Below are 11,917 nucleotides of genomic sequence, written 5' to 3'. Positions count from 1 at the left end.
GCTCCCATCAGCGCCTCCATACCTCAGGCACTGACAGCATCTCCCTCCAAGGATGCACTCTACATCTCACGGACCCAATACAGAATCTCTCCGTCCTATTCAAATCTCAACTGTCCTTCATACCCCACATCTATGCCATGAACCGCTCCGCTTTTCCTCACCTCTGCAACATCACTCGGCTCCGCCACTGTCTCACACTGCAGAGACCCTCATACACGCTTTCATATCATCCAGGCTGGACTACACAAACCCCCTGCTTGTCGGCCTCCCCAACTCCTCCCTCCATAGGCTGCAGATCATCCGGAACTCTATAGCCCTAAACATATAACATCTTCTGAGGTTCCCTTGCCCAAAAAATCAGTTATTCTTCAAAGTTCAATACATTTGTCAAGCATGGCAATAAAGCTGAATATTGGTCACAAAAATATTTTAAAAAAGGTTTATTTCCTGCAATTACCAGAGGACTGGTCTTCTTTGAGAAATAAGATTTTACCAACCTGTCTGCTCCCTACACTCTGGCCTGTTACATGTCCCCCACCCTGTCCACCCCACCATTGGCAGCCATTTAGCCCCTCTGCCCCCACTATCTGGAACTCTATCCTGGAGTCCGCCCCCCTCATCTCCTCCCTTGTTTCTTTCAAGGCCTGTCTTCACGATCTTTCTCTTTGAATGTGGCTTTGGTCATCCTCCCACCTCCACCCCTCTTTACTCCAACCCCCAGCTCGGGGGTATCCAGCACCTTGGGACGTCATATGTGAAAGGTGATATATAAATGCAATTTGTTGTTGTTGATGCTATGATGGGAACACAGTAGGATTGATGACATCAAATAGATTGAAGAGTCTACTTTGCTTACTTTAGGATTTCTTTATTCCTCTACTGCATCTGTTTCATAAACAAACAGATCAACTGCACTCACAGGTGTCCTTCAGGAGACAGTTTGTTACCACACCTCCAGATTCTGGAACCAGCATATTTATGCCGTGTCTCTTCTCCCTTCAAGACTGTCAAAAGTCCATTTGTCTGGGGAAAAAAATGCCCACCATACTGCACATTTACAACATGTAATAAAATAGGTACATGTGTCTTGTTGAAGGACAGTTTGTGTGAATATCAGTTCATGACTGTCTTTTTTTATACAGTAATTTGAAAACAAAAGCTTGCGAGTACAATTAATAATGTTAACTGATGACAAGATTAAGTATGTGTGTAATTAGGTACCTAACTGAATTACACAATGGTAATGCATGGTTATTTTGACTATAAATAATTAAACGGTTTTAAGGAACAGAACAATTTGTACTGGTTACTGAAAAAAGATAATTAATACTGCACAGTTGAGCTCACTCAGGATAAACTTAGACAAGACCAGCATTTTAATTCTCCAGCTGAACTGGCTTTAAACCCATTATGATATGTGCCACATCGACTCTGTTAATGATCTCAAGCTGTGACGATTGCTCCCAGAAGAAAAGGTTTCACCCAACAGATTATTTTAAAACATAAAAACAACAATGCTTCTAACAAACAATTTGAAAATGAATGATCCCTCCATTTTTCGCCACACATCTTTTTAACTTAATCAGTAGGGCAGACAGGTGCTCTGCTCCAAGGCATATTTGTAATAAATCTTCCAAACATAGGCAAGAGCAGTCAAGCTTCAAATACCCTCAAATATTTCTCTCTCTGCAGGAAAGCAGCAATACAGCAGCAAATCTTCAGTTGGGGCTTCAGACCAGATCTCCAATCTGTTCCCTTAAGAACGATGATGCAGGAGAATATACAAAAGGAAAATAAAGGAAAATAAATATTCAAATCACCTACCATTGTAAGTGTTAAAACAATGCACAAATCAGGAGCTGCAAAGCTATATAACTCCATGTTCAAAGCTCCATGTTCATGGACAATAAATATAAAACACAGGTTAACACTTCCTCCCAGTGACTCTACAACAACAAAAACAAATTAATATTTGTATAGCGCCTTTCGCATTTGGGAGGATGTCCCAAGGTGCTGGACAGTCAGGGATTTGGACCCGAACAGGGGGCTGGGTTCCAGAGGGGTGGTGGGCAGGGGTAGAAGGCACCCGAATTTACCCGAAGACACCGGTTAAATCATTTGCAATGTCTTTTGAAGCATATTTTGATAGGCTGCAGATGATATTTATGAAAGTATGCACATATGTAATATTTACTGAGTTAGAATGATGTTTTTTGTTAGCCAGTTGTCCTAACACATGTGGAAATCATCACCATCCAGAGTTCCACATATACATGCCAACTAGACATGGAAGTCTTGGAATATTGAGGTATTTTAGCTGCAAAGTTGAAAGATCATAATATCCAAAGATGGCTGATCGACTGGGACGTCTGCAAGTGCAGAAACCGAGGCCCTCCTGATTGGCTCACGTCAGCGCCTCCGCACCTCAGGCGCCGACACCATCAGCATCCAAGGCTGCACTCTCCACCTCTCAAAGCCAGTCAGGAACCTCGGCGTTTTGTTCGACCCTGAGCTGTCCTTTCTCCCACATCCGCACCACAACTGGCACCGCCTTCCATCACCTCCGGAACATCGCCAGACTACGGCACTACCTCACCCCTCACGCTGCTGAAACCCTGGTTCACGCCTTTGTCACCTCAAGGCTGGACTATGGGAACTCTCTCCTCGCCGGCCTTCCCGCCACCTCCCTCCACAAGCTGCAGGTCATTCAGAACTCTGCAGCTCGTGTACTGTCCCGCACCAGGCTTCGGGACCACATCACTCCCACCCTCGCTCGCCTCCACTGGCTCCCCATCCCCCAGAGGATCGAATTCAAGATCCTCATCCTCACCTACAAGGCCATTCACGGCCTCGCTCCCTCCTACCTCTCCAACCTATTATCCCCCTACCTACCTGCCCGTACCCTCCGTTCCTCTGGCTCCGGTCTGCTCCACGTCCCCCGCCCCAATCGCCCTACCATTGGTGGTCGGGCCTTCAGCCTCTCAGCACCGAGGCTCTGGAACTCCATCCCCCAGTGCCTTCGCCGCTTCCTCCCTTTCCTCCTTCAAGGCCGGTCTCAAAACCTTTCTCTTTGACCGTGCCTTCAGCTCCCCTCTTGACTCTCTTCCCCCTTCTCGCTCCCTCCCATCCCTCCCCTCACCCTGACCATTTCCCCCCTCCTCGCTCCCTCCCTCCCCTCACCCTGACCATTTCCCCCCTGCTCGGGTCATGACCCAACTGTGCAGCGCCTTGGGACGTCCTCCTGACGTGAAAGGCGCTTTATAAATGGAATCTTGTTGTTGTTGTTGTAACTTAATTCTAACGCTGTTCAGTTACTTTTACTTCAGCTCAACAACTTCATTTCAACATTTGGGCAAATTGTAGCAAAAATACACAAAATAGGCTTTCTATTTTTAGCTACCCTTCTGGTATTTGGTGTAAGCCTTTAAGTGGCTGGGTTGTTGATAATCACAGGGTCCCTTTCACATCTTAAAGTATTTCTACATTTCTTGTTAGCAAAGGTCTTTGAAAGTGTTTTGTTAACAAAACTGTATTCCGCTGAGATGCATAGGTACACCCAAAATAATAATAATAATCCTTGTATTTGATATAGCGCTTTCACGTCTTGTTGAAGTCTCAAAGCACTTCACACAATAGACTGTAAAGTGAATTGACCGTATATTTGTGGGCGAAACGCGGCAGCCAATTGCGCACAGCAGTGTCCCACAAGCAGTCATGGATTGAAAATGACCAATTTATTATTTTTTTTTGTTCTTGGAGGGATTATTATTATTAGGTGTGTGGAGTAAGGAAACTTGCCCAAGGTTTCGCTCTGCCTGGAATTGAACGCAGGTGCCTCGCTTGCAAAGCGAGTGCTCTAACCACTGAGCTACAGGACTCCACAAAGGATTCCACAAAGTTCCATCCATTGAACACATCCCGTTTATACGGTTTGCTCTATGCAACAGAAATGTCCTTTTCCTCTGCTTTACAGTCTTTCATGGTACTATGCTGGTTGCTTTCCTCAAAGCCAAGTAACCAGTGACAATGTCTGAAGGAAGCATGCGGATATATGAAAACTCCTCCGTACTGCTAAAACGTAGCTTGCTTTGTGGGTCCGTATAATTGGCCTGCAAGGAAACAGAATATTTGATAAATATAGATACTGCAAAAACATTAGCCAACTTTTCAAAGTATGAATGTATAAGGTACTGCAACAAGCTGTTGTTTATTAAATACCTGGCAGCGGGTGAGCTAATCTATCAAAATACTTAATGTTACAATATTTTATTACTATTAAATCTTATACATTCGCAATAACTAACCACAAGCAGCTGAAATATGAAACTTAAAGGCTTTTAATGCATGATTTTAAACTAATCAGTATTTTTCACTGAAATGTTACTGAACGCTATAATAACTATCAGATGTGGAGAAGATGAAGAAACTCAACTAATAAGGGTCTCCAGTAACATGGGCAGGCTGTACAATAATTTTATAACTTTTGAAGCCAATCCAGGATATTATACATTGTAATCATTCATTATGTATTATACAGTGTGAAGGATTGCATCAAAAAGCAGTGCAAAGCTGCAAATCTTAATATACTGTCCACTGTTTGTAATATGCAATAAAATGTGAAAATTACCAAGGTCATAAACCAAAGGTCTTTAAATTTTCCTTTTATTTTAGATTTGCAGAAAGGGGAAAGGAAGAGATTTGCTTACTCCTAATTTTAACCTATCCCTCTCTGCTAAAAGGATTATCAAGATAACTAAGTATTTTCCAAGAGGTAACTTATGTGAACTAATTTGATTATTTAAAAATAATCTACACATAATTTGCTACATTTAAAACCCTAAATAAAATTTTAACAAGCAGTATAAAATATGGCAAACAAGACATATGAACAAATCTAATTTTATTGATGACTTGTAACTTAACCCTTCATGAAGATAGAAGTTATAGAAGAAGTGGTGCTTCCTACACAGTGAGTGCACATGCGTAGCAATTAACTTGAGGAGCATTCCTGACCATTTGTTTTGTTGCCATCTACACTAATTCTTTCCAGCGTCCTCGAATACTTAAGAGTGTGGATATGCAATCTGTTTCCAGGCATCTGCGGATACTTTAAACAGGCCCCAAGGTGATGGTAGATTCACAATTAGAATTTTCTTCTCGAGAAAAATTCCTTGCATCTGTTCAACACCTTTGCTAGATCATTTGACAGGAGTGACACAAGGTGCAACTCTGTGTTGTATCATCAAGCCCTACAATGTAATTTATTCTATGTAGTAAGAAACAATTCTATAAATTGCTGGAATTAAAAAAACAGTTCACTTTAAAAATCCCATCACACTACTTGGAAAGAAAAGGGTGTTTCTCCCACAAAATCAATCCACAAAATACAACAACTTGGATTTATATAGCGCCCTCCACGCCGGACGGCATCTCAGAGCGCTTCAGAGTAACGGATCCCGGGGCCGAGCCAGGGGGAGGGGGAGGAAGGTGACCAAAGGCGCGGTCGAAAAGAAAAGTCTTCAGCCGAGACCTGAAAATAAGAAGAGGCGAAGGGAGTGACAAAGGGAGTTCCGGGACATAGTGGCTGAATGCACAGCCGTCGATGGTGGAGCGGAGGGCACTGTTGTGAGAAGAGAGGAGGTCAGAGAGGTAGGGGGCGCAGAGGAGTGGAAGGATTTGAAGACAAGAGTGAGGATCTTGAAGTCGATCCTCTCTGGGACAGGCAGCCAGTGCAGTCTGGCAAGGACTGGGGTAATCGGGGAGTGGAGTTTGGTGCGGGTAAGAATGCAGGCGGTAGAGTTTTGTATGACCTGGATTTTATGAATGGTAGTGGAGGGGAGACCGGCGAGGAGGGCATTTGAATAGTCCAGCCAAGAGGTGACAAAAACATGGACCAGGGTTTCAGCGGCTTTTGGAGTGAGGTATTGGCAGAGACGGACGATGAATCGGAGGTGGAAGAAAGCGGTGCTGGTGAGGGACCAGATATGGGGGAGGAAGGATAATTGGGGGGTCGAACTTGACGCCTCGGTTGCGTATAGGTTCGGAGAGTTTTAGGGGGAGGTTGGGTAGATGGAGGAGGTGAGAACCATGCGATTTTAGACGTTGACGAGAGCCATAGAGCATGGCTTCCGTCTTGTCAACATTTCGCTGAAGGAAATTCGCGCCCATCCAGCTCTTGATGTCTGACAGGCAGGCTGACAGAACATCAGGGGACTGCAAAGTGAGGTGGAAAAATAGAGTTGGGTGACGTGTGGAAGTGTACTCCATGTCTGCGGATGACACCCCAAGAGGGAGCATATAGATTAGGAAGAGGAGGGGGCCAAGGATGGATCCTTGGGGTACCCCACAAGTAACTGGGTGAGAGCGGGAGGAGAAGCTGTTTATGCAGATATACTGCTGGCGGTTCGTGAGGTAGGACTCGAACCAGGCGAGTGCGGTCTCACTGAGGTGGATGACGGAGGAAAGGCGGTGGAGAAGGATGGAGTGATCGATTGTGTCAAAAGCGGCGGAGAGGTCTTGGAGGACAAGGAGACAGAGGGAGCCCTGGTCACAGATAGAGAGGATGTCATTTGAGACTTTCACAAGCGCAGGGTGGAAACCGGACTCGAGGGGTTCAAAGAGGGAGTGAGAGGAAGTGTGCGCAGAGTCGATTGGCAACAATGCGTTCTAGGACTTTGGCGAGGAAGGGCAGGTTTGAAATAGGGCGGTAATGGCTGGGGTTTGAGGGATCTAGGGAAGGTTTTTTGAGGAGGGGGGTGATGACAACAGTTTTGAGGGGGGCAGGGACTGATCCAGAGGAGAGGGACTGGTTGATGACATCAGCCGGTAGTGGGCAGAGGAGGGGGAGTTGGGTGACCAGCAAATTGGTGGGGAGTGGGTCGAGGTAGCAGGTGTGGGTTTCATTGAAGTGATGGTGGGTGAGAGGGAGGAGGGAGAGATGGGGAGGAAGGAATGTAGGATGGGGGTCGTGATAGGAGCTGATGATGGGGAGCGTGAGGGGGACGGAGAGGGGTTGGTAGTGGGTGACAAGAGGCAGGTGGATGAGGCTGCCTGGCGGATGTTATGTATTTTGGTTGAAAAGAAGTCCATGACCTCCTTGCCCTTGGCATTAGATGTGAAGATTGAGGAGGCCTGAGGGGGCGCACGGAGGAGGTAGTGGATGATGGAAAAAAGGACTTTGGGATTGTTTTTTTCCTCCAAGATGATGTTGGAGTAGAAGGCCGCTTTCGCCCAAGTCAAAGAACAGCGGTAGCTGTGGAGATGCTCGAGCCACAGTTGATGGTGAACTGTCAGGCCAGTTTTCTGCCATCTGCGCTCGAGCAGCCGGGTTTGCGTTTTTAGGGAGCGGAGATTATTGTTATACCAGGGGGATCGGGTGGGTTTGGAGATGGTCCTGGATTTCAGGGCGACGAGAGAGTTGAAGGTGGAGGAGAGGCGATCATGGAGCAGTTGGACGGCTGCTTCAGGATCTCTGTGGGTGGAAGACCAGAGGGATAGGCTATTTGAGGATGTGAGGGCCTTTGTGAGGATCTCAGGGGGTAGCCTTTCCACGGGCAGTAGAGTATGGTTGAGGGCTTGGTGGAGGAGAGAGGGATGTGAGAGGAGAAGGAGATGAGGAAGTGGTCCAAGATGGCCTTGTCCACTATGCTAAGGTAGGAAATGTCAAGGCCGTGGGTGATAACGAGGTTGAGGACATGGCCACGGTTGCGGGTTGGTGAATTAATGTGAAGGGTGAGGTTTAGGGAAGAGACGAGGGCAGTGAAGTCAGAAGAAGTGGTGCAAGGGGAGTTTAGGTGGAGGTTGAAATCGCCAATTATGAGCAGGCGTTCGGAGCAGAGGGACAGGGAATAGAGGAGAGTAGAGATGTCAGAGAGGAAGGAGTCAGGGGGCTTAGGGGGTGGTAGACCAGAAGGATTTTCAGTGGGAGAGAGGGATGGAAGAGGATGAAGTGCTCAAAGGAGGGGAAGCTGCCAGAGGAGTAGGGGGAAAGACCAAGGGAGGCTTTGGAGATGAAAATACAGTCAATCCACTTCACAATATATTCTGTGAAGTGCTTGGAGACGTCTCAACAATGTGATAAGGCGCTATATCAAATACAAAATATTATAAAATCAGGCATAGCTGTTTGTGGGACATTGCTACGCATAAATAGGTTCTGCCATGTTCAGCTACAGATACAGTCACTCCACTCCACAGTACATCCTGTGAATGGCTTTTGAGACGTCTCGATGATGTGATAAGACGCTTTATCAAACGCAAAGATTATTATTATTGGTTATTTGTATTGCTTCTGGCACCATTACAGTTATTGTTGTGGCTAATCCAAAAGACCAATTGATATGTAAATCCTGAAGTAACAGGCTACTTTTCTGAAAAATCCTACCTTTATTCATTGCAATGAAATAATTCTCAAATTCAAGCAGAGTTCCCAAGATAATAAAATCCTTCATATTTTGTACTATAATTCTTCATATTAAATATTGAAAGGCACTCTGAATGCATTCCTGCCTTGAAGCAGTAGTATTTCAAATATTATAGAAGTATAAATCCATGCAATAAATTTAAATTATGGTAACATTTCTTACCTTCTAAAGATTTTGAAAGATGGGAAATTTAATAGATTCTATTTAACTAAGTAGTAAAAATACTTGGTTTCTCATTGGATACATGGAATGACCCAGTATCTTCGGCTCTGACCCTGTGCAGATGAAAGCATTGCTTTTAAAAACTAGAAAGAGTTACTGTAGAGAACTGTCACAAATCAAACCCAGCTATTCTATTTTTCAGACTGATGAAATGCACAATTGACTAGTAAAAGTAATCCAAGTCTCAGTGTGCTTTACAGTATCCATTGAATGTGGACATCACTGCTTGAATTGGTGGTTGCAGAAGATAGTATAGATACAATTAAGAGGAAGCTAGACCTTCATATGAGGGAGAAAGGAATAGAAGAGTAAGAGAGGCAGCAAGGCATATGTGGAGACTCATGTGTTGTATTAACATTGGCAGACTTTTTTGGCTGTGTCGCCAGTTTCCACGCTCTAGAGTGTATGTAAACCATGGCTTGCTAATTTTAATAACCTACTGGTAGGTAATAGTTCTCTTCTTTAACATCCCCAAAACATTGAGTAATTCCTAGCCAACCAATGGCCCACAAAGGGCAATTAAGCAAATGCCCAATTTTATTTGGGGAATTTTTAGCTCGGACACCATGAAAATTGCCTTCTCTTTTTAAATGGTGCCACAGGATCTTTAACGTCCACCTGTTCAGGGCAGATGGGACACTGGTTTAACACCTCATCCGAAGAATGTCACTCCAACAATACTGTGCACCCCAGCACTGCGTTGGGAGTTAGCCTAGACTATGCAAGTTCAAAGTCCCAACAAAGGTTCTAAATTCACACCTTGTGATTCAGAGGGGAGAGTGGTAACAACTGAGCCAGGATTTGTGCACATTCTCCCCATGCTTTCAGCAATTTACAGTGATTTCTATTCTTTGAAAATTTCTGTTGCCTATGAAATGTTTACACAGAAGTCTTCTAAATACACCCTTGCTAGCTAAAGACAGTGATAAATCAGAAATTGTTCTTCATCCCAGCACCCATGGTTTAAAGAGAAGTTAAATACTGGAACTAAATTCTTTCAAGTTTCAAAGCACAATAGCTTAACTCCATTTGTCATTTATGAGAACAAGATTGAAAATGTTAGAAGTGAAAGCAATTGTTATGCAAAACAGGATTTTCATGTAATGTTGAGTTAATAATAATTTTTGCATTGATACAGCACCTTATCAAGCACTTAAAACTTGAGTGTTTCACAGAATTTTCCTGTAAAGTGTAACATTCTCCCAATATAAAGTGTTGTGGCAGCCAATTTACACCCAGAAATGTCCCACAAACAGCTCTCAAACAAACATTTTTTTTTAATCTGGGAAATTGATGTCCAAGAAACTCCCTTCTCTTTGTGAATATTGTCAAAGGAATCCACCTGTACCTCGGTTTAATGTTTAATCTAAAGGACACCAGCACTGCATTGAATGCTAGCCTGGAATATAAACTAATTTCCAACATGGGGTTTGAACTGAATCTTCTGACTCAGAGCCGAGAGTGCTACCACGCTGACACTTGTTGGTGCTATTGCTGTTATTGCCATTTCGAAGTTACTGATTAGAGAGGTTTTGTGATGAAAACTTAATACTTCTCCAAAGCCTAAAATTCCATGCTTTGCTTCAGCCAAAACATCAATTCACTCACCAAGGCACAGTGGTGAAATCATTTCCATTTTTTCACCCTTCTATAATTTTTTGTATATACATTTCCATCACATATTCAACTGGCTGAAGCCTGCGACTTACAGGATTGATTCTGCTGTTGTACACATTCTGATGATTTGTTCCTTTTGTGTAGGAAACAGTCGTAATTCTGTCAGTGGTTTTCAGCTCATCCTGTACATCCTCCCATTGCTAAGAGGATGCACGCCACTATTTTGCAGCTCATAAAAATAGTCATGCTTGTTACAGATCACTAAAACTTGATGAAAACTTAGAAACATTTGCAGTTTCAAATCAAGAAAAGGATATTTATATCTAACTCCACCACAACAACCTCCTTTTTCAAAAGAGTTTGGTTCAGTCTGGCTGGTGGTGATTATGATCTGATCATCACTGCCTTCACACTAGAGGGAAATTAAGTGAAAATTATATCTGCGTCACCATGCATTATCTGAATGCTGTAAACCTCAATTTGAATGGATTCCAACTAAGCCTTTCAAGGATTTAATTTTCAACAAAAAAAGCCTAACACAAACATGTTTTCTGTTTGAGTTTCCAGATGAGATGTAACCTCTGACAATGGACAATCAAAACTGAAATGTGTTTATCTAACTGGAGCACCAGGGCCACTTCTGGCAATGTTATAAACCTTAGTGTGTGTAATACGATGCTCTGCCCACTGAAGACTCCCCCACTATTCCAAATTAATTCTGCCCAACACATTTTGAAGTCAATAGGGAAGTGAAAAATAATTCAACGCATTTGTTGCTGCTTCGAGACTAAAACTGACCCTGAACTCCCTGTGTAACTGGCAACAGTTGTAGTGGCATTGTTTGGTGTATAATTTTGAAAAGGTGACAATTACACATGATTGGTATACTCCAAATAGCTCTGAAGTGCTTTTTCAAAAATAATAACTTGTTTTAAATACATTTAATAATACACTTGTGAAACAGCTGACAGATGAAAACAATTAACTCAAAGCTCTTCAGTTATCTGCCTTTTCCCATTTTAATTCACTCAAACATTCAAAATTGTTTTATGTTTGAAATATTTTACTGTGGAGCAGCAAATAGATACAAGATGTAAGATTTAACAACAGAGCCTGCTTACATCTGATCATCTCTGCACTTTTATCTAAGATCATGTTTCCCCGTCAACATCATCCCCTATTTAAGTTCAGGTCTGAGTTTCTTCTCGTCATTTCTAAAGCTATATTATTATCTCTAGAATTTACCATACACATATTTGGGCAATTGTACTATAGTTTAGTGGTACAGACTAAACAATCCATTAAGATTTAGATTATAAGGCAACTCAGGCCATTTATAGATCTTGCCACCTTTATTTATATAAAATCTTCATTATTGAAATTAGATTCACTTAGTGCAGGGGTTTCAAACTCCTGAGAGGGTATAGACAGTTTTCTGGGTAAGATTATTTTTCTCGCCTTACTGGCATTTTAAATAGAAACAGAATGTGAGTTGAGGGCGGGCTTTAGGTTGGAGGGGAAGAGAGAGAGACAGAGAAAAAGGAAAAAAAATACCAGTTTGTCCTGTTCCCTCTGATTGAAATATGGGTCACTAACCATTACTGGGACAAAAGGCCAAGGGGAAGAGGAGCCTGTACCTCCTGGGGACACACAGA

General features: G+C 43.2%; 1 protein-coding gene across 1 annotated transcript in view; it reads right to left on the bottom strand.

Moving 5' to 3' along the window:
• Positions 1–852: 852 nt before the first annotated feature.
• The window catches only part of ino80c (INO80 complex subunit C), a 30,044-nt gene continuing 18,979 nt past the window's right edge, over positions 853–11,917 (bottom strand). The window contains exons 5-7 of the mRNA XM_042346979.1: positions 4,070–4,109; positions 1,669–1,755; positions 853–1,023 (exon numbers count right to left, since the gene is read on the bottom strand). Coding sequence (XP_042202913.1) covers positions 977–1,023; positions 1,669–1,755; positions 4,070–4,109 — 174 coding nt within the window. The 3' untranslated portion in view covers positions 853–976. The remainder of the gene's footprint in view (positions 1,024–1,668; positions 1,756–4,069; positions 4,110–11,917) is intronic.

The sequence above is a fragment of the Callorhinchus milii genome, unplaced genomic scaffold, assembly GCF_018977255.1.
Source record: "Callorhinchus milii isolate IMCB2004 unplaced genomic scaffold, IMCB_Cmil_1.0 Scaffold2, whole genome shotgun sequence".
In the NCBI taxonomy this organism is placed as follows: Eukaryota; Metazoa; Chordata; class Chondrichthyes; order Chimaeriformes; family Callorhinchidae; genus Callorhinchus; species Callorhinchus milii.
Note: the sequence above shows the minus strand (reverse complement) of the source record. Positions and strands in the feature narration are given on the sequence as shown.